Source organism: Centroberyx affinis, unplaced genomic scaffold (genome assembly GCF_046629955.1).
Source record: "Centroberyx affinis isolate AG114_WGS23_722 - 3 ecotype Tasmania unplaced genomic scaffold, CSIRO-AGI_Caff_v1 ptg003255l_1, whole genome shotgun sequence".
In the NCBI taxonomy this organism is placed as follows: Eukaryota; Metazoa; Chordata; class Actinopteri; order Beryciformes; family Berycidae; genus Centroberyx; species Centroberyx affinis.
Genome location: NW_027281279.1, coordinates 19,163 through 41,965, shown reverse-complemented (window position 1 = coordinate 41,965; position 22,803 = coordinate 19,163). Strand labels below are relative to the sequence as shown.

General features: G+C 45.8%; 1 protein-coding gene across 2 annotated transcripts in view; it reads right to left on the bottom strand.

Annotated features, from left to right (window-relative positions):
- Nucleotides 1-21,759, bottom strand: part of emid1 (EMI domain containing 1) — a 48,877-nt gene extending 27,118 nt beyond the window's left edge. For both annotated transcript variants that reach the window (XM_071538324.1, XM_071538325.1), the window contains exons 1-3: nt 21,244-21,759; nt 13,794-13,907; nt 12,916-13,019 (exon numbers count right to left, since the gene is read on the bottom strand). In XM_071538324.1, the coding sequence (XP_071394425.1) occupies nt 12,916-13,019; nt 13,794-13,907; nt 21,244-21,434 (409 nt within the window). In that variant the 5' untranslated portion in view covers nt 21,435-21,759. The remainder of the gene's footprint in view (nt 1-12,915; nt 13,020-13,793; nt 13,908-21,243) is intronic.
- Between the last annotated feature and the right edge of the window lie 1,044 nt (nt 21,760-22,803).

The following is a 22,803-nucleotide window of genomic DNA, read 5'->3' as shown; positions in this document are numbered from 1 at the left end:
GTGTGTTTTTTTCTCTATTTCTTTTCCTCAAAGTAATACAATACAATAGAATCCTATGTGTGAAAGTTCAAACAGAACAAGGTGTGTGGCTGTGAGCGAGGCAGCGAGCCTTAAAGTAGAGAGTGCAGAGTGAGACTGGTTTGACACAGACTTTAACTGATTAAGGACTTCAAGATCTAGCTGTTGACAAAAACCATCAGTGGTATGAACTCTTAATCCTCTTACTCATCTGCTATTCGCAGCTATATATTACGTTTTAATTGATTCATAAATGTGATTGTGAGCTCAAGTCTCCAAGCCGTCCCTCCTCGCTACACAAGAAAACATGAAGGGGTGTTATGCTGACAAGGTCGCTGACTTAGCGGGCCGTTTCTGTTTTATCTGCAGAATGTTAAACTACTTATGAAAGCTGTTAAAATCACAAGCGACAATTTAGGGCAAATCAGCCTTTAAAACTCATTATACACCCATCTACATAAAAATGTCTTTGTACCAGACCACTATAAAAAGTATTTCATTTTAAAGCTTTATGAAAGCTTAAGAATTATAGATGACATCACTTGGTGGTGAGATGATAAGTCCACCAGGCGAGTGGAAAATGAAAGTAATTTTATACAGTTTTAGCACTTAAGTCTCTCTCCCTATTTCTATGTGGATTTCTATATGAGGGTGAAATCAGGGAGTGTGGAGTGTTATCATGATTGAGACTTGAGAGTCCTGAAGCTCCTGGGCTGGTTACATAGTGACAGAGTTCAATGATAATCCTTCTATCTGTGCCATGGCTGATTCACTAAAACTCACAATAGCCACATTACTGAAGCGGTGGACTACATGCAATATAATGATAAGAAGTAGGGTCGCCCTTTGCCTTCAGAGCAGCTTCAATCCTCCTTTCAGTGCTGTCATACAAGTCCTGAACTGTGTCTAGTGGGATATCAGACCGTTCTCCAAGAAGGAAAGACTCCAGTTCTCTGAGGGATGAAGGCGGTAAAAATCTACTTCGCAATCTGGGCTCCAGAACTTCCCATAAAGGTTTGATTGTTTTGATTTGGTGATTGGGCTTGTATGGGAGATGTTTGACTTCGCCCTGCCGTTCATGAAACCACTCTTGAATTTGTTTAGCAGTGTTTATGGGGGAATAATCAACTTGGAGTGTGGGAACATCATGAGGGAGCAGTGTTTGCACCATAGGGTGCACCTGGTCCTCTAAAATGGCCGCACATTCCTCGGCCATTATACGACCATGCACCATTTTGCTGTCTGTGCCTAATTGGTCTGTCTGAGTCGTCTTTCTTTCCATACAGTCCTCTCAGCCAACTGTACCATGTTCTGCCATTCCCTTTCAACATCTCCAGCTGTCATCAGCAATTTTACCTCAAATTTCATTCAACACAAAAGCAGGGGAGTGGAGAGAGTGGAGGCAAACGGCTGATGAAGGCCGTCCGCCCTCCACCCGTCTGTCCCGCAGTCCCACAGGTAGATCCTTCAGACAAACCCAGAGAGCAGGGCGGCTGCTCGCTGCTGACAGAGGCCGTCTCAGCCTGACTGCTGTGGCACACTCAGCTGCACTTTTGGAAAGCACAAAGCGAAGCGGCGGTAGCTTGGGCTAAGGTTTCTGCACTGTCAGGTGCAGCCAGGAGAAAGGAATTCCAGCTTCGCAAAAAGAGCTGCTCAGATGGATGAGTGATCCTGAGCAGTGTTTGTAATTCATCTCCCAGCGTGTCCTCTCCCTCCCCTATGTGGATCAGAGAGTGTGTGAGGCCTCCATCACGGTTACACAAACACACCCAGAGAGATAGGGTGAGAGTGTTAGTCCTATAGGCCCCGACTCAACTGTCACTCATAAAGACCTCAGGAATCTCTGCACCTCTGGCAGGTATCCACAGTGGCCACAGCATTCCAGTGAATATGGGAGAGTGGAGGGAAAACGGGAGAAAAAAGGAGAGGGAAACCGCAGCTATAAAGAAAAATGAATGTAATACAAAGTGGATTCAATTCTCTCTGGCTATCTCAGGCATTCATCTTCCTCTTCACTTCCTAAATGTTGAGACAGTCATGTATATGCCTCTCTTTGGCTTTAATCATCTTTCTGATTTACTGATACCCGAGCGCTAAAAGGGAGACATTGTACTCCATTAGGATGACTCAAGCTCACAACATATGGCCATGAAGGGTTTCCGAAATCTAAGACTGACACCAAATGAGTATGTCAAGAAATTCCCTATGATAGTGTAGATACACGGCTGCTGCTTAAGGAACAATGCTTGCCATTATTCTGCAGCAAAGCACAAACCCTGGACCCCTCAATTCTCTGCCCTTTCACCCTTTTGGCGTCCCCCCCCCCCCGCGCTACCCACCCACACCCAGGGGGAAGCGGTGCATGGCTATAACAGGGTCACCCATTCGCTGAGCTTGGGTTGTCTGCATACAAAGGCAAGGGGGCCTCAAATCTAATTTAACACATAAACTTCAGTAACGTGAAAAATTACACTGCATCTCAGTGGGGCTTTGTGGTCACGGGTTGAAGAAAATGTATGAATGATGCTCATCACGATTATTACTTCAGTCTGTTCTTTGTCCTTTTTACAGTAACATGAACATGCCTTTCCAGCTGAGAAGAACCCTCCCTTTTCCCTTCTCTCCATGACCCTTACAATGAGCTTATTTTCCCTTCTGCTGGCTAAAATGACAATGCCATCCAATCCTCTGCCAAGTGTCAGCTCTGACAATAAGAGAGGAAGAAAAGCACATCCTCCTCTCCTCTCTCTCTGCGCTCTCTACCTGGCAGCCCTGCGGGAAACGTGTCCCTTTGGAGCTGCGCCACCCTTTCACTGGTACAGGCGTTCTCATTTTACACAGCCATCTCTCTTGCCATCTAGGAGAGAGTGAGTAGATTATTACCCGCCGGAGCAAGGCCAGAGGGAGGGGCGAGGGAGAGCTAGAACTGAGCTCGGACTTTCGGAACTTAATTCGCCGCTTTGTCTCAGGTCGAGGACCCATCTGGCCGCAGATTCAGTAACTCAGCCTCAATGGGTCTCTGTTTACTCGAGTGGCTAGGTTTACACAGGCAAAGTGGAGGGTTCATATAAAACGCATTAACCGAGAATAATCCTTTGGGTCTTTTGTAAATAGGATGTAATGATGGGGGATGTCCAAAGAGGGTAACCAATTTGAAAAGACTCAGAGAGGCCAATTTGCGTGCAGTCTGCGGTTCCACACCAGATCCTACGAGCTGCACAACTGTGGTCTCTGAGATATCAATATCAGCATTTACCTCATCTCAGATAGATACTGTTATGGTGATATTGGTTATATTGAGGCTGGGATTTAAGTATTCAGACCATGTACACAAATGAGAAAAACTGCAAATGTGTAACCACTGTGAACATACTTTGGACCACAGTATGTACACATACTGGAACTAACCCTATACTTTACTCCCTCACCTACTTTAGTTATATGCTCTATAAAATGAGAAGCATATGCCACTTGGCGGATGCTTTTCTCCAAAGTAGCTTACAGTATCAGGGGTGCATTCATATTTAGCAGGGCCTGCCCTAGTGGGAATTGAACACCTAACCTTGGCAGTGTTAGTGCCACGTTCTACCCACTGAACTGCAGCACCAGAGCATCAAGTAACTGTATATTGGGTTATTTTGAGGGACTTTAAATGAGTGCTATCTGGCTGACAGGCCCAGTGTCTCCACAGAGTTGGCCAGACATGGTCTCATGGGGCTGCAGTCCCCATCAGGTGAGATGGAGCCCTTTAGGCAGACAACATGGAGGACAGCCAACAGAAATAATATGGCCATGACATCACCCTCTGTCTCTCCCCCTCATCCCCTCTCCCCTCACGCCAATGACAGCAGCAGACAGAGCAGATAGGGCTCTCACTCTGGGGCACAGTAGCAGTGAGGTCCTATAACAGAATGATTTACTGCCCTGTCAGCTTGCCTGTCATGGGGCACACGGGCAGCTGATCTATGTATACAAGTGGAAAAGAGAGAGAGAGAGAGAGAGAGAGAGAGAGAGAGAGAGATAGAGTGGCTGTGCGTGTGCTTCCTGTATTTCAGGTTTGTTTATTACTGTGTCCATTTCAGCAAGTACAGCTCATCGAGGTGCAAATACATTTCTTGTGTTTGTGTTACCCGAGTCATCGTTTGGTGTACAAGTGCAGGTTTTATTTTATGTCTGTCTGTACATGTGAACTTGTTATATGTGCCTATGCATATGAGAGCAGGTGTTTGCTATTGAGAATGTGCGCAGTAATGATTGTATGTGTGTGAGCGTGTGTTTGCTGCCAGGACCTGGCTGTGAGCTCAGCATGAAGGAGTGAGAGAGCCATAAACACCTGAGGAAGCAGGAACACACAAGCACCCTCTCTGGTCTGTATTTATGGTTCTGATGGGAAACAGGGGAGGGGAGGGTGGGTGGAGGGGGGGGTTGACACACACACACAGCTCGGCTCTGCATTCTGGCCGTGGCGAGGGTCCAACCAAAACACCGGGGTTGTTAAAGCCCCCCTGGATGAGTCCCAGGGGGCAGTGGAGCGGGCGGAATGCAGGCCTGGGTTTAGAGGTTCAGGGGTACGTCCTGTTGTTAATGAGCTCACCCTGCTGGGCCTCTCTGGCTCCGGGCCCTGACACTGCCTCACCATCCACACTACCACTACCACTATCACTACCACATCGTCCTGACCTGAATCCTGGACCACTGGAGCGCACCGCACTTCCTGAGCAACGTACCCATCACTCGGAAGGCTCCGTCCCCCTGAGATGATCTGACCAAAACATGCGTCTCTCTGAACCAGAAGAGGCTAAAAGAAAAGTGCCATGTTTATTCAGGCCCAAACCAGTCTGTAAAGCAGACAGAGTGTGTGTGTGTGGGCATGCATGTGTGTGTGTGTGCAGGCTCACATGCGTATTGATGTCTAATGGAGTCAAGAGGAGTCCCTGAGGCGTGAGGAGGCAGGACAGAGGAGGAGATACGAGCTCTTTCCTAAATGATGCATGTCTTACATGCTCTATTAGTGCAGGGTAAACAGCACTGTGCATGCTGGGAACACTCCTTGTCTGTCTGATTTTCTGACTTTCTATCTGTGAAATACTGCCGCGCTGAAGAACACTCTATGTCTAACATATCGTCGCTCTTGTATCTCCAAAATGTCAACTTTTAAGGAACTAACAAAAATTGCCTCGTTTTCAGACTGACCCCCATTCGTTTTCTGAGTTTATCCAATGGGCTTTGAAAGGGTTTCATAAGAGCAAGGGTGGCAGAAATTCCTCAAATCATAGAGGAGCATTGAATACTTCAACTGAAGTTAAAGCATGAAAATCACCAAAATTGGATTATGAGGTTTTCGTATGACAACAGTGCACACACACGGGTCTAAAGTAATGTATTTCTTATGAGTTGTGAAAGTCTTATCTCTACCTACAATACTAATAATAATACAGCCTACAGTATACAGTCCCCCTCTACCAGCCGCACTTAGCTTAAGCTTCATATATCAGACATCTGAACTTGAGGTACACTCTTGTATCCTCCATGGTTCCCTCTTCTAGCCAATCAAGTGAGGTCATTTCTCTTTGGTCAAGGCGATTGGTTCCTCGAGGGGAAAGCCTGCTCCTCTGTCAGCCTTGTGCTCTGAGAGCCGACCAGGCATGTCTCTAATTAGACTGTCTGCTGGTGCAGTTCATCCAAACCTCCTCTCCACTCTAGTCTTCAATCCAGAACTAATCACAACCATCAGCACCCCTCCCCTCATCCCCGCTGAGCACCATGTCAACCACATGAGCAAATGGAAATATATGCAAAGTCTTGCACAAAGTAGAGCTCAAAAGTCAGATTTTTTTTATTTTTTACTTAACCTTTATTTTACCAGGAAATCCCAGATAGGGGCAACGAAATGAAACTTCTATACGATGAAGAGACGTATCCTAAGGTGCAGCTTTTAAAGGCTGGGAAGCAGAGGCCGAACCAGAGGGGGGGAAATTGGGAGGTCTGTGATACAAGGAGCCATAAATGATGTCACCACAACACACCACAGTGAGATCTCTGTGATGTGGTGGTCTGTTTGTGGTTTGGTAGACAGGGGAGTGGAGGAGGTTTGGAAGTTGGTTTCATAAAATCCCCACCCACTGAGCCAAAACACTCGAGCTTCTCTTATGTGGTGTTGTATATGTTTATGAACTCATAACAGTGACAAATGAGCAGCTAGACAATCAAGGCTTCTAGGAGTGTACAGCAACCGCAGACAGATACTGTGTAGTAAAGCATGCATAGTATAAAATACATACTAACCCAAACTAATGGCAATGGTTTCCATTCTGCTTTTATGTTTTTGCGGTCCAGCATGTGGACACAACTGGGGCGAGCGTGCAAAATGAGAAGATGTTAAGAAGGGGACACAACTGGATTTCATAGGGATTCATATCTGCAGCTGCCCAGGGCTAATAGAAAAATAAAGGGGAGAGAGAGAGCGAGCGTGTGTGAGTGATGAAGACAAAGCAAAAGGTGGACAAGACAAATGCACTGCACAGCTGTAAAGAACTAATTAGAGCAGGAGAAGGAGAAAGATTGACTGACAGCAAAAAAAAAGTGGAATAAGGGAGGACAGGCAAATGGAATGAGAGAAAATAGGTGATTTGCTATAAGCCCATGGTTGTGAAAGAGACCCAGAGAGACCCAGTGGGATGCAGGCAGCGATGGGCCAGCTGAACTCATCACAGCTGTATGGAAGCAACAGCGGATCCGCTCCATCAATGCTGCCATTGTCTCGGCGCTGACGTCAAAACGCAGAGAATATGCTTCATTACCTTCTCCGCGCCTACCTAAGGACAGAAGCACTGTGTTGTACAGTAACGACAGCAGGCCCCTCTGTACCTCTGGGTTGAGAGATGGTAATATGTTGAAGGGCAGGGAGCAGACAGGGTTAATGCAGCTTTAATGACATCAGTCACCGAGTGGATCAGAGACCAGTGAGAGGGAGGAGGCAGATCACACACCTCCACTGGTGATGGAGATTTTTAAAAAAAAGGGTAGGATTTTGAAAGTTTCTCTCTTTTTTATCACGCCACATGATGGAGCCCAGTTACACTTTCACTTCACTATTTTTCGTCTAACACACTCTCTCTTCCTACCCCCTTTCTCTTTGCCCACTGTTTGCGTGCTCAGTGAGGATCAGGTATGGAGAAAGCCTGTAGGTTTGTGAGTCCCTCAGTCAACACACCAATCCACTTAAACTACTGGGTGAAGGGAAATGCCTCTGCTTTATTGGGGACAGAAGAGCACTGCGGCTGCCATGGTGAGTGTATGTGTGTGTGTGCGTGTGTATTTGTGGGGGTGTGTGCCTATTTTCATCCCTAAAAGTTTTTTGCAGTGCTGGCTAGGCCCACTTTCTTTCTTCTTGACTGCAGGAAAAACAGAGTTTTGAATGCACTCCCCTGGGAAGTGTAGGGAAATAATAAATAAATCAGTGAGCAGAAGAGGCTTTTCCAGCCCAGGGGCCAGATGCATAAAACTTAACGCAGTTTCAAGGCTAAGGATGTATAAAACTTTCAAAAAGATTCAGCTGAAGCATCGCGCATCTGTGTTCCTTAAAGTTCACTGCCATTTATTTTAGATGTAAAAACAGACATAACATCATAAGATGTAGGTCAACTAATGGAGCATAAAGCCGCGCGCAACAATTATGCCCACTGGATCTTACTGTATGGACAAAACCAAATATAAAACAAATAATGTTTTGCCTAGATTGAGTCAAGCATTTGATACATATGCAAGATATGACAACAAATAAAATTTATTATCATACATCTGCTTTGTCTTGTCTAGATAAGTCTGGCTGGCATAGAAAATGTTATTCTGTCATCATGCCTCTCGTTTTCCTTTGGCCTTTTCATAAAGGCAAACATAAAACATAAAGGCATAGCGATATATAATCGTAATCCTTATGATTCTCTCATTATTATTCCATGACCCACACATAATTTACTTCAAAATTTGCATACGTATTGTGTATAGTTTGCATGGAGAATTTTGTTGGGCAAGTGGAGCCTGAATAACATTTGTTCATATCTACCTTTTTTTAATACCTGGACTCTGATATGACGTATGATTTTAGGGGCTTCTTCATAAATTAAAAACAACTCCAGTGCAGAAACTAGTACACACTCACAGACCAAGAGTTTAGTATGAGAGAAAGGCAGACAGAAAGAGAAAAAAAACTTACTTCCACTGTGTGGTTAAGTTAATTTTAGGTAATTAGGTAGGCAATTTGAATGGTGTTGTATTTTAATTAATGGCCGTTGTGACAATTCCCCTGAGCGGAGCAGCATGGGCTGAGAGGGCTGGACGCTCCCATGTCTAATCTCATCTGGGGCCCTGGTCTCATTTCGCCTTAACTTCAGCTGCTTCCAATTTGGGCTCAGCACTTGTGCTGCGCTGGCCATTTACATAACCATGAATCTCAGCTGCTCAGGCCTTTCTGCAAGTTGCAACGCTGAAGATGTGCCTGTCTCCCTGCACAGGATTTGTATGTCTGTGTAGATTTATCATTATGAGTGCATGAATCATGAATACATACAGTACATACATTATATGATGTGTCACTATATGACAACATGTACAAACTGCATGTGGATGTGAATAACAATGAATACAGCTAAATTTGACATCAGATCTATTTGTGTGCATGAATGTGTGTGTGTGTCTGAGGGAGAGAGAGGGAGAGAGTTATTTAGAAGAGTTATTTACAACCTGCTAATGCGGACACGGGGGAATCCAGGCATGTGATTCAGAGAAAAGAGCAGGGCCACTTCAGTGACAGCTGTATGAAAGGTGGCTCTATGTTGGGTCAGCATAATGATTTTGATAGCGCTCCTCTGTGTGGTCCAAGAGGAGTGGGGGTCACCTGGTCTTGTTCAGCTCCCCACCCACCCTGTGACCTCGCGCTGGGGTCCCTCCACTTACAGCCACTAAAACCTGCTGCCATTAAAGCAGCTAATCAAACTGAACAGCTGCATCCCTCACTGTACAAATCCTCAACACCTTGCTCTCCCACCCACACATATACTCTGGCAGACAGACAGACACATACACCGGCATCCACGCACTCCCACTCTTGCTTTGCTAATGGCAAGCCGCGGCCTACTGATGTTTAAAGCAAAGGGGTTTAGTGTGTAGGCCTCTGATAAGCCGCGCTGAGCTGTGAAAACACAGATTACATTTCTGCGGCTTATTACAGACACCGCGCCTCTGCCTCACAGCCATACCGTAATTGCAACCCAGAAACCGCAGCCTCCGCTTGGCTGCGAGATACGGGTTGATGGGGACCCCCGCGGCAGCTCTCTGACAGCCGTGCTAATTCAAGTCTACGTCCCCCCATATGTTTCGCTGCAGCGCGGCCCCCCTCCCGCGATAAGCTGCAGCCATATTTCTTTTAAGTGCTTTCCTCAATAAATCAAGTCGGGACCGTGATATCAACGGCTGTCTCTTAGTGTCTTCCTCACACTTTTAAGACTTCATCAAAATCAGGAAAGGCAGGAGGGAGAGGGCAATAGTCCAAAATACACCTGAGGGAAATATCTATGAATATCACAGATTTCTATGACTGCTGAGTTTGCAATCTCCCCTCACTACTATAAGTTGACACTCATGCAACCTGTATGGGATACAGTATTTGACAGCTATTTCTAATATAATAATGTTGCCTTCGTGGGATACATTTGATATTCTTGTATACCAAAATTGCCTTTAAATGAGGTATAATTTTGATATTTCTGTTTGATGTACTGTAAGTTGGGATATCCCCTCTGAAAACAAGAGTTTAGTTCCGTGGAATGCCAAAGCCAACCAGGCATACATTAAATCCCTGTTTCTGGCAGGCTTTGAAAGTGCCTCCATCTGCAAATACTTAGACTTCTTTTTTTTCTCAGGCTCAATCAGAGATAAAGGCCATTGTGTTCCAGGTCCAGAAGTAAGACAATATCTCCCAAACCTCATAGAAAACAATTAGGACCCTGTAATTACACCATTGGTCTGGAATTCCAGCCAAGTCCTGAGGTTGGGGTGGGACACTAAGAAAAAGAGAGCAAATATGAAGGGTGCCTGTCTGATGGAGTGTTATCTTACTCCACTTTGACTCTGACAGAGTAGGTTTGCCTGTTATCAGCCTGGGTGTGATGTAATGTTTTGCTTTTGGAGCCCTTGGTTTAAATATGATAGGGCCAAAAGGCCAAAGATCCCGCAGGCCTATATATGTGATTGGAAGACGGCATAATCCTCGCTCATTCATGCTTGCACTCTGCACTACTGCCTTGGTTGAGAGGTTTTGGAAACACACAGTCCCAAAACTAAAACAGAGACACGTTATCTCCACTCCAGACAGGACTTGTTGATTTGTGTCGACTAGTCTACTGGCAGGCCAAGGGTTAGAATGAAGCACAGACGAAGAAACACAGACAAGCGAGAAAAGACTAAGAAACTGATTGATAGCTGAGAGGGTTTCAAGTGGAAAGCGAGTCGATGACAAAATGTAGCCGTATCAGTGACCGTGTCCCCAGCATGTACTGTATTTTCTCGTGATCCTACACCTCCAGCCGGAGTCCGAGCCCCAGAGTCCTGCTGGTCTGGGCATTGTTGAGGGAAGGGCTGCTGTAATGCAGACCAGCCTTGGGAGTTCAGACATGGCCAGGGGGTTTTGGGGGCTGGTGGGAGAACTGTGGAGGCAGAGGCAGGGGAGGCTAAGTAAATGAGTGGATCATGCACATTTTCCACAGTCTGTGAAAAGTAGACAAGCAGAGGAAAGGGGGTGATGGGAGTGAAGGTATATACCCAACATTAGAACTATGAGAGGGGGCTTTGAAGATGCATTATTTAAGTTGCGCGTCTGCAATTAGCTATTTTCTTATGGGAGAGAGGTTTATGAGATTCAAGCAGAATGTTTTTGGTGTCTGACACGTTTTTTTTTTTTTTTTACAGAGGAGCTTCATTTTCTGGTCTTCTTAATTCATGATAACATTTTAGAGATATTACATTGCCTAAAATTTCAAAAGTTGTAAGTTCAACTCTTGGTGATTCTAAAAATAATTGCCATGAGTTGATATGACCACATAACTCAATGTCATACAGGTGCCGATGGAGCCAAACAGAGATATCGGAGCTTGGATTTGAAACTTGCACCCATTGAGCTATGAGGGCAGCTTTAACTAGCTTGGCAACACTATGGCAACAGTACAGTAAGTACAATCAAGTCTCCAGCTTCACCCGTGTGGCAAGGTTTTATTTCTCCTTAAAGCGGGGAACGAGGCGGTATCAGGTTCTGCGCTGGCAAGGGGTTCTGCTCACGCGGCAGGAGCAGAACAAAGCGGCGGTGGCCCTGGATGCCGTCCATGGTGCGGGAGAGTAAGGCTGTGTGAATGGGACCTGTCACTTCCACTCAGCACCGCCTGTGATCTGAGCCACCCGGAACGGCGCTCAGATAAGTGGCTAATCCCAGCATCCCCGCTGGCTCGACAGCCCCCTACTGCCATGACAACCAGAGGGGAATCTCCTCCAGCAACAACTTAATTGGATAATTCTCCCCCGTTTGACTGTGTGTTCCTCTGCTTTTGTGAGTAAAGTCTGGGCTGTCTGTCTGTTCAGTGTTTTTGAGAGTGGGGGAGGTCTAGAGGGTGTAGAGCATAATATTCACACAGTACACATATTTACCTTGTGTGTCCAGGCATGTGTGATGCAAGTGGGAAAAGTGGAGTCATTTCTGCCGTCGAAGCCACATTAAAGCAGACTGCAGGCCACCGGGAGGCCTGAGAGTGGCTGTTAGCTCACCTGGGAGTGGGCGCATGAAAGAGAAAAACAGCCTCTCTTTTCAACACCACAAAAAAGTGACCGCTTTAACCACAGTAAACATTTATTGTTCTTTGGTGTCACAAAGCCCAAAGATTTATGGTTACGCCCAGTCAAGTCCTGGGTCTCGGCATAAACAGACGCTCCACCCTTTTCCCTAGACTGCCGAGACACGGGGGCCAGTGCCAGGGGAAGTCATTACGCACTGAGCGGGAGTGTGTGTGTGTCTGCCTCTGTGTGTATGTGTGTGTCTGTGTCTGTGTGAGTGTGTGGTGGGTAGCTACTGTAGTCAAAAATGAAAACAGCAGCACCAGCGTGCCACTTTAAGAGGACGAAAACATGGTTCCAGCTGGACCATAAAATTCAAAACCACACAAAAGAATCAACCCCTCTGTACTACAATGACTCTTAGAATGAAAACATAAAAACTGATTAATAAAGTCGAGGTATCTGGCTCAGCCTGAAGATGCTGACGGATTATTTTTTCTTCACCCTATTTAGAAGAAGGGGGAAGAAATCAGTCCTGTCTTAAGGGATTATTCGTACAAGTGTATTGGAAGGCACAAAGCTACTGGAACGGGTTAGAGGATAGCAACGCAAAAGAGAGAGATGCAGATGTTGACAGAACAGGGAAAGAAAATGGTGATGGAAGAACCTGAGATGAGCGAACTTGGAGCGAGAAAGAATGAAAAGAGAGGAAGCGGAGAGGAAAGCGAGGGAAAGGGGAGACAGTCAGAGTGCGGAGAGAGGAAGAGAGATGTGACGGGAGCCAAAGCCGTCCTGGCAACCCGTTCCTCTTAACCATTTCTCTCTCCTAGACTGTGATGTTGGCTCCGTCTCAGAGCTCCAACAGACCCAGAACCAATCACAGAGGAAACCTACTGGATCCTCTGCTCAAACTATCAATCATCTGCTAGGTTCTCCTGCTTCAGCAGAACACCATGTCCTAAAACTTTTATTTTTATCTGCTGCTGTGTAAATAATGTGCGGATGTGTCTTTGAATCATCGCCCGTCGACCCTTCTTGAGTCCTCTGGTCCCTCTGCGTTAACTCCTGTCTTTGACTTACCTTCTTCACAGGTGGCGCCGCTGAATCCCGGACAGCATTTCCATTCCAGAGAGGTCACAGTGCGGTACACCAGCTTATAGGAAGGTCTGACCACCGTCCTGTAGCTGAGGGACATACAAAACCCACTGCTGTCACACACGTAAAAACTGCAGAAGTCATTGTTGCCTATGTATATAATGTGCAGTAGTGTGACTGTGATCATTTGTTTTTCTCTGTGTCGTGTGATCTGTGAATCTGAAGCACAATTAAAGGAAAATTCCACCCTGGGATACTCTTACACTGTCATGCATCATTACAGAGGTTATTCTGTGATTAAGTGTTGTAATTTTTGGTTTGCCCACTTTCCCTCAACCTGCCACGTCTACTTCTACTTCAGTTAGTGATTTCCTACATTTCCCAGAATGCCTTTTGACAGCCTCCCCCCCGAGAATGGGCATGAATTTGTTACATTTATCTGTGGGTTTTACGTGGAAGGTGGGGAGAGCAATAGTGCTAGCATAGTAACAGCAAGAGAGCGAGTCTTTCCAGTCGAGAAAAAGTTGCATCCCTTACTCGAAATGCAACATGTCCTGTGGTCTATTGAGGCTTCTGTCGGTGGAGAAATTGGTGCCTTCTACGATGGATTTCTCCCTGTATGATTGCTGAATCTTTTTTTTTAACTCCATTGTAACTGCACTGGAGATTTCTCGATGCGATATCACATCGTCTACATCTACACATGGGCAAATAAAAACACACCACCAAACAAAACGGGCTCAGAAATGCAAGGTACATCGACAATAGCTGTTTTTTAACAGTTGTCAGGGTGGATTATTCCTTTAAAGGCTTTACATCTCAGAGATACAGTTGGGCGTCTCAGGTGCCCTCCCCCTTCTCACCTGCCCCCTGTACATCCCTGTGGCCAGCGGCATGTCTGGTAGACCCGCTGCAGAAGTGTCCCATTCTGTACCTGGCAAGTCACCGTCTTAGTGACCGTATGAGGACACCAGTTCCTGAGAGAGAGAGAGAGAGAGAGAGAGAGAGAGAGAGAGAGAGAGATTGATATGAAAATCACATTCTCAAAGTGACTAAATCAAGGAAGAACAGTTGATATTTTAAACAGACCGAGCCATATAGAATATAAAAGCCACACCATCTCTCCCTCAGTCACATGCACTCACACCACAGCACACTCACAAAAGGAAATTAGCCATGCGCTCACGCTCAATACGCTGTTCTCTACCCAGGGGTTTTGATTCTTTCCTCCCCTCCCCTCCCCCCACCCTTTTCTTTTGAAACTCCTTTATGGTGTTTACATGGGTTCAATCGGCCATGAGATTTGCAGGAGTGCATTGTAGGCTGTATTTACATTGCGGTCGCTCCCCTATCAATACACATCCCTTAGCTTTCGTCTCTGTGGGTCTCCGAAGAGGCAGAGTCACTGAGGAGGGAATGGAGGGGGAAGAAGGGGTCCCACACTGAGATTAGAGTGAGTTTTTCTACACGGGCTAGTGCTGGGTCATGAGTCCACTCCCTTCCCAGACAAGACTTTGCAAGACTTTATCAGGATTCACTTTGCACAGCTGGGGAGGCTGTGAAGGAACTGACCTGCCAGGAAAGAAAGCTTATGTAAAGGTCAGGGGTGAAGATCTGATAGTGAGGATATGATCTGTTAGAGCTGGGCTATTGGAGCATGCTCCCTTATTCACTTCCTAGTTCTTTCCTAGGCCTCTAGAAGCACAATGAGTTATTTTCGCAATCTCAAACGCTCCTGTTATAGCTCCACTGGACTAAAAGTCACCAAAATTAGATAGATGAGGGATTCAGTGGAGCGGAGTGATAGCTAAACTCAGTTTTATCCTCGATCAAGAACTCTCAGCTCCACTAGCCTTCTAACGGGAAGAGATATCTGATCCTGATTGGCATTGGAGCAACAGTATGGTTTCAATCACAGCATTATTGGTCAGAAGAATGCTAACAAGCAAAATAATGCTCATTGAAGTAGGGAATCTTATTATGGTATTCATTAAAGTTGCCCTAAATTGCGGGCCCTTCTGATAGAATGAAGCCACTGGCAAACCAGGCCAGAGGAACCATAAGAAAACTCTCACAGACTAACATGGCAATAAGGTTTAGCTTGAGAAGGCAGTTTCTGAGTTTCAGTGAATAGATGGAAACCAGTGCCTGCTGAAAACTAACAAAGTGTGTTTACCTTAGTAAATATTAGAAACACAGACCTGCAAAGATGTAATTCCTATCTGTTTGGAGATAGTGGTATTTTTTACTTCCCTTCATCCCTCTACTCATCAAATCAAGGAAACACTGAAGGGTAGTTAGAGGGCTCTAATGTATGGAAAAACTGCTGAGGCTGTTAGAGCTAACATGTGTTACTAGTCTTTTATTAACAATGAAGTGTACAAATACCATGATTACCTTCACATTTCTATAGCTGCAGGAGGAACATGGAAAACAATTACTGTAGCCTGTGTTTAGACAATCAATAGCATGTATAGAGAGAGAGCCGTATGTGGAAACCACAAAGGAGACTGTGTGCCTCTTAGCACATAACGACACTTTGTGTGTTCTGCTGCCAGTGTGTTTGCAAGAGTGGGAGGGTGTTTCCACCAAAGTCTGTTTGTCAATATGTGAGACCATATGTTTGTGTGTGTGAGAGAGAGAGCGTTTACACTAAAGGAAACTGCCAAAGGCATAGGATGCAGAGCAGCCCTGAACCAGCTCCCATTAACAATCCCCACATGTTGCGGTGCCCGCACACAGACCTGGGCCCTTCTGTGCTTTAGAGATATTTCTCTTTGATATAACATTGATAGTTTCTGGCCAAGATACCTGTGTGGTTTCATGAAGAGTCAGCCACTTTCACTGGCTGTCTATGTAGTGATGTAGCTCTCTTTTGTTTCACTTACATAAGCATGAAAATCATACCTCTCATACATATGTATACAAACAAAAACAGGGCGATTAAGATAATATTATTTTTTGTTCTTTGTTGTATTTTGAAAAAAGCTATTTCGCCGGTTTACAGTTATCAGTGAAGAAAGCTTGAGTTGTAGGTAAAGCCTTGACAATATTCCAGGGAGGAATAAAAGTATAAGGAAAATGTGCAAAAGTAAGATATGGCTTGCACTTTCTAATCATAAACCACTGTCACGTAAAGCAAGTGGGTAATAAATCTGCTGCGAGTGTTATTTAAATACAGACCCTCCCTTAATGTAACTTAGTATATCCATCATCCATAAGGGCTACAAAAACGAACACAGTCCAAAAAAAATTGCTCTAAGCATCGGTGGAAAAAGCCAGACTGGAAGAGCTGTGGTCAGGTAGCGCTGGGAGCAGGGGGGCGAACCCCAACTCCTCCCCACCACTTATCCTCCAGAACCAACAGATAAACATCAGAGTTTCCCAGGCTGAGGGGAGGCCACAGCTTCACCTGGGAACAGCTAAGAATGTCACCAGGGGGGAAGAAGAAGGGGAAGTGGGGGCGGGTTTATGGTCTCCCTCTCTCTTTGCATTGCACTTATGTAATTACAAAAGAGGAAACGCAAACCAGTGCCATTTCAGTGAATGGAATAACAAAAAGCAGTTTGCATAACAGAGCTTATGATGACTTGCCAATTGACTTGCCTTGTGCTGTAGCAAAACATAACTTGCTGACCCTGATTCACACACATAATAAGTATGTGACTGTGAGAAAAATAGCTAATATCTTCACCTCATGGAGGATGGGAGGGAGACTGTTTTGATGTTCTCTTGGCCTTGGGGCTTAGAGATAACTGTATTAACTGAGCACAGGTAACAGCACTATCTCCATGAGACCAAAGCTCATCTGGAAATCACACTTGTTTACTAGCCTGACAGCAAATAACCGTCCTCACTTAGAGAGAATTATTGTATAATGGTCCATTGAGTTTTGCCTGGCTTTATGCATGTCAAGGGACACAGGTGCACTCATTCTTTCTCTCTAAAATGTTTTATAGTCAACGCCGTCCTCTTGCTGGAGGTGTCCTTGTGCTGTGAAGTGGGAAACCCACCAGCACCATGCTGTTTCACTGGCAAAGGCACCAAGCAGGCCTTCCGTGAGTATCAGGTCTCTATGCAAACATGGCGCACTCAGAAAGCTGGGCCCAAACTAAATAAATCATCAGCCATCTCTAGCAGTCACACACATCACAGCCAACAGTTAAGAGAAAAATCCTTAATTCTTCAGGGATGGAAAAATCACAGCTTTGGCCCATCTGTTCCTCAACACTACTGACGCCAAGACAGTAAAACATTGGGGGAAACAAAAACGTGCTGAACCCCAAATGAATGCTAATGCTGATGGAGAGCTCATGAACCTGTCAAAAAAGCTTATATCCTTTAAGGAGTAGTCGCTCACCTCGACGTGGCTCGGGACTCGTACACTGTGCAGTCTGCATCTTTCATGATCACACTAGACTATTGAGTTAAGTTAGTGCACTTCCAGCAACTGGCTGTGCAGGGAGGTGGAAGCTGAGAGCCAAGCCCTGTGAAACTGACGGAGGGTGAAACGCTGGTTCGAAGCAGAACGACACTGTGGTGAAAAACGTCCAGGTGCAATCCCTGTTGTGCTTTCTGTTCCACTGTTTTTTCCCTCTCAATAACTCCCTGCTTTTGGGACAAAGCTGAAAAGTCTGACGCCCTTTGCAGCCAGCCGTCCGTTCTTCTGCTGTAGGAGGAGGACTGAGCACTCAAAAATATTTTTGAATTGCAGTATGATAGAAATCTGAAGGAATTTCTCTGGATTTCTGGCTGTGGGAAAAAAAATACTTGAGGAGAACAAAGGACAAAAGACAGATGTGGCATACGGCCAGAGAGGAGAGGAGAGGAGAGGAGAGGAGAGGAGAGGAGAGGAGGAGGAGAAGGAGAGGAGGAGAGAGGAGAGGAGAGGAGAGGAGAGGAGAGGAGGAGGAGGAGGAGATGAGACAAAGGTCAATTTACCATAGGGGTCACACAAGGGAGCTTCCCATGGGAACAAGGAAGGGAAAGGAAAGACAATTATGATGCACTGTGGGTCCCACGGGATGGAGAAGAGGCATGAGATAAATGTGGTGCAGCAACGAATGGGAGAGAGAGAGAGAGAGACAGTGACATTAATGAAGAGAGCGGGATATGACATTCCACGAGTTATAATCTGCAGCTGCTGAGAAAAACAGAGAGAGCTATATAAGAATTAGCCTGGAGAGGACAATGAAACACATGATTTGGCGCAAAAGCTTTTACTTCCTTCAAGTGTTTGATTGAATACCGTAAAATAAAGAATGTTTAGTATAATTTGGTAACAGGAGCAGGAGCGTGAGAACCAGAGAGAGAGAGAGAGAGAGAGAGAGAGAGAGAGAAAGAGAGGGAGAATTAAACAAAAACAGATTAAAGTAATAGCGGTGTGTTTAGTCGGGTTTACATGTCGAAAGCGTTATAGAGCTGCTGAATGAGAAGCTAATGGAGAATATTAGGGGTGGCCCATTGTGATGCAGTTCAAAGCCATCATGTCAGGGTCTGTGGTGAATGAAAAGTAGAGACAAAGCTTTCCTACTAGTCCTGGCAAAAGGGGCTTCTTCATCCCCAATAAAAATCCCCTCGCTGGGTCAGTGAACCCACAAAGCAAACATCTAGAGCTCATCAAAGCGCCGCAGCGAGGCCTTGAAGGGCCGGGCTAAGTGATTCACAGAGAAACTGGGAAAACTCTCATCCGCCGTTGAGCTGGACAGCAAGTCTGTTTTGAGCATTTGGGTCTGGAACACCTGTGAGCTCGGAGTGTGTTTGTGTCTGTGTGCGGTTCGGTATGTGCGTCTCTGTTTCTGTCCTGCGTGTTTGTGGTCGGAGGTAAAAAAAAAAAAAAAGAAAAGAAAGATAATTCAGGAAAAAAGGGAATTTGGCATCTCCATGTTTTACTGCAACTGCTTTGAGATTATTTGAGGGAATTCCACTCAGTTGAAGAATTTACATCTGTCATACCTACGGCCTCATGCAGCCCAATTAGGATTCATGAATGTGAACCGATTGTTTCCAAAAGCAAGAAACCAAAGACGTTTAGGACTCTAAGCTGTGATGTCATGCCAGCGTGCGGCTTAGAGCTGCTCCATTGACCATGAATGAGACACTGACTTTGTGGAGTGGACACTTGCAATATTTGTCTGAGCCAAATGAGCTGTATGTAATGGTGGTACTGGTATATGCCCTCATTCCCAGAAAATCACCATCTGTTCCATTATCTATGGAGCTGTACATGTGTTTGGTATCACAGATTAGGGGGAGACAGAGATGAATGTTTCCAAATGTTGATACAAAGCAAGTGCACATATTTGAGCAAGTTATTTGAATGGCAAAATTTGGTGACGTTCCCCTTTAAGCTACACAAGTCTTAGCCGCTGGAATCCCTGTCATCTCCATTCCCATGGTTAAAGAAACGTGGATATGGTTAAGGTGCTGATGGGTGAGGAATGAGGGGTTCACAGGGCTCAGACTGCCTGTCAGACCATGACAGGTCCTCCACAGGAGAAGAAGAAGCAGGCCAGACAAGAAATAAAGAAGCAGCTACCTTCTTAACCCCTCGCTGTGCTGAGCTCATGTAGTCATTAACAAGGACAAGGGTGAATGAACGCTTTATTGGCTATTCTGCACTAGTCAAGAACTTACTCAAGAGTTGTTAATCCCCTTCGTTTGGGTAATCAGTGTGTGAAGTCTGGGCTAGTCTGGGAAGACATTCTTAGTTATTGTTTTTCCTGTGACAGATCCTTTTCCCAGTTCTCTAAAAATAATATTTCCCCCTTCAGTGCCAAAATCCCAATGATTTAGGCGCTGAAGGTGTTGTGGCTTAGGAATGTCAAATTGCTCATGCTCTGCCCATTTGAGAGCCTCCTGTTCTCTAAAATCCACTTGCCACTGTTTGGCTTTTGTTGACACATCATAAACACGCCTGTTTTTGTAGATCAGACCAGACAGCAGGTGGACAGAGACTTCCAGCTCCTCTAATGTCACTTCAAACCCACTGACCTCTCTGCCTCCTGACTCACAGCAGCGGCTCGCAATCCATCCGTCCCTCCATTCGTCTCCGTTTTCCCCAAACCGCAACTTTCAAACAGCAGCACACCGAGTAAACTGTAAACTCATCTCCTCTTCCCAAAACAAGCCCAGATGCTGCGGAGCCCCAGCTGCATGTGTTTAGTAAACATGTCCACAAACCTCTGCCGGTGAGTGACAGGAGGAGGTAAACCAGCGGACCGAGGCCGGGACCTCGCCAAGCCACCTGGACACGCCCAGGAGAAAGGCCTCAGCAGGCAGGCAGGAGGATCTTCAATCACCCCCACCCTCCATAACTACACACACACACACACACACACACATACTTTAAATCTAACAGGATAAATATTTGTGTGATGGGAAACGTCGTCTCTTCGTTAAGCACTGGCCAGCCTCCGAGACAAACACTCGCTTTATCCAGGAGGGAAGCAAAGCTGGCCGGTGTTCTTCCCTTTGTGTTTAGTCTGACGACTCTCCTTCAGATCCGCCCTCATCAACAACTGTGCTGCCTGTCGCCCAGGGAGAGGCTCTCCTTTCATGTCCCTATTCATTCACTGACCTTTTTCTCAGCTATTATTCAAGCCGCACTTTATTAAAAAAGAAATCATCGCTTCCCCATTCGCTGTCTGTAACGCTGATTCAAGATGCATCCTGTCTTCACTGCTGGGAGCCACATAAGAGCTGGATTTATGCTGGCAGATCCCAGGACTACGTTGGTGCTTTGTGCCTGTCTCGTGTGGAGCTTAGTGCTAGATCCTCTGAGGGGTCGGAGCACATCTTTGAGGAGCACACTGACAGCTGACAGGGAGCAGATGTTGGAGCAGAGGGCTGCTGCTGCTGCTGCTGCTGGACAAATAAAGAGCCCAGCAGAGCACAACAGCTCAGAGACAGCGGGGCTCTTAGGAGCCATAAGGGCCACACAGAGAGTAGGTGGGTAAGCAGGGACAACAATGAGGATGGGAGTCAGCAGAGCAATGTGTGCTGCCAGAACAGGAAAAAGGAAATCGACTGTCAGGAAGACAATGAGACCTGCTAAATGGATTGGGATGGGAGTAGCTCTGCAATGGCATTTATTGATTGTGTAAACAAGGAGAAAAAAGTAGGGCTAAGGTTTAAACACTGATGTAAACAGGATGTTTATTAGCGTATGGAAAGACAAAAATGTGAGGTTTAGTACACATGAGGTCTAGGTAATTTAATAATATAAATAGACTGCATTAAAGCAATCCAAAGCTCGTCTGTCCTCATTAAAGTGAAGCTCTCATTAAAGTAGACTTGATTATCCCATCTTACCTTTTCTGATAGACTGAGGTGTGGGAGGCTGCCGTCTGGTCTCTGCTCAGTTGCGTCCCAGTTGAGTAGGTTTTGTAAAGTCCCGTCTTCCAGGTCCCGTCAACAGCGGCGGTCAGCCACAGCAGCAGCGCAGTCCAAAGCAAACTTTTTCGGTAAAGCGCGGGCACGCACTCCAGTTGACACGGTCCCATTTCCGTGGCGTCAAAAGTAGCCTACGGCCTGAAAGGTTTTTTAAAAGCTCAACTTCCCCCGGTTATAGAAAGCAAACCGGTTAGTGTGTCCAGCTCAGGGGGGAAATGAGTCAAACACCACCGGGTTGGCTGGTTACTGAGAAGACGCGCATCCCATCCACTAAAGTAGCAAACATGCGCTCCTATATATAAAAAAAAATCAATCTCTGACACTCAAGGCGGGCAGATTCCTGGTGAAATACTTCAAAAAAATCTCAGTGAAATGAAGGAAAATGCCGCCCTAAAGTCTTGCTGACTTCCCCAAGAGTGCGCCTCTCTCTTCCCGTATGTCTCTATGTGTTAGTGATCCGACAGCCGCAAATCAAACCACTTTAGGCACTGTACTATGTGTGTGTGCTGTACGTGTGTGTGTGTGTGTGTGTGTCTGTCCTCCTTTCTCTATCGGCTCTGCCTACCTCCGTCTGTGCGCACTGCAAGTCGAGCTTTTACACCAGTGGGCATGAAACCAGTTTTATAGTCTCTCCGGGTCTTTAAAAGCACAGCCTGCTGGCTCCTTCACCCTGCCCCGTTTCAACCTCTCACCGAGGACAATGCGCTCAGGCTGCGGCACATTACGCACTGCATTTGTTGTAACTTAATTATCGGCTATCAACTTCTTTGGGTCCTCTGAAATTATTTCAAAGGGTCCTCTGAAATCATTGGCATTGTATGAGCGTAATTCTTCTTCATGAACAGTATTGTTGGCTGTAGCCTATCATGACTAAATCTGATGATGCATTTTCCTGAAATAGCACATCACATCGAGGACTATTAGATTTATAATGCAATTTCAACAATGATAGGTAGCCTATACAAAATAATTAAGTGGTTACTTTGTACTACAGTTATATGTTAACATCTATTGTATGATTAAACATAATGCATTATCTATCTATCTATCTATCTATCTATCTATCTATCTATCTATCTATCTATCTATCTATCTATCTATCAGAGGCTGTGGTGTGCAGCCTCTCCGCCGGGCAGGGGAACAGGGGGAACAGCTGAGGTTAGACAGTAACCTCTCTCTGCCCATGGATGTGGGATGTGGGACCTGTAGGGTTACAGTGCAAGCAGCCAGTAACCGCAGGGCCGTGGTTCTGCTCCAAGCTAAACACCTGGCACTGCGAGCAGGGGCCGGGGCCCAAGATCTGTATCTGTGGCTGGGGTGACTACACTTCTCAGGTCTCTTGGTGGGCAGAGCTGCGAGTCTCGCCAGCTGCAAAGATGCTGCAGGCTGCAAACAGAGTCCGTAGCCTGGATAATAGTTTTGATTAAGTGCTGCGCTAATAAGAGAGATGGTGTTCATTCAAACTGGCACAGGATGCCC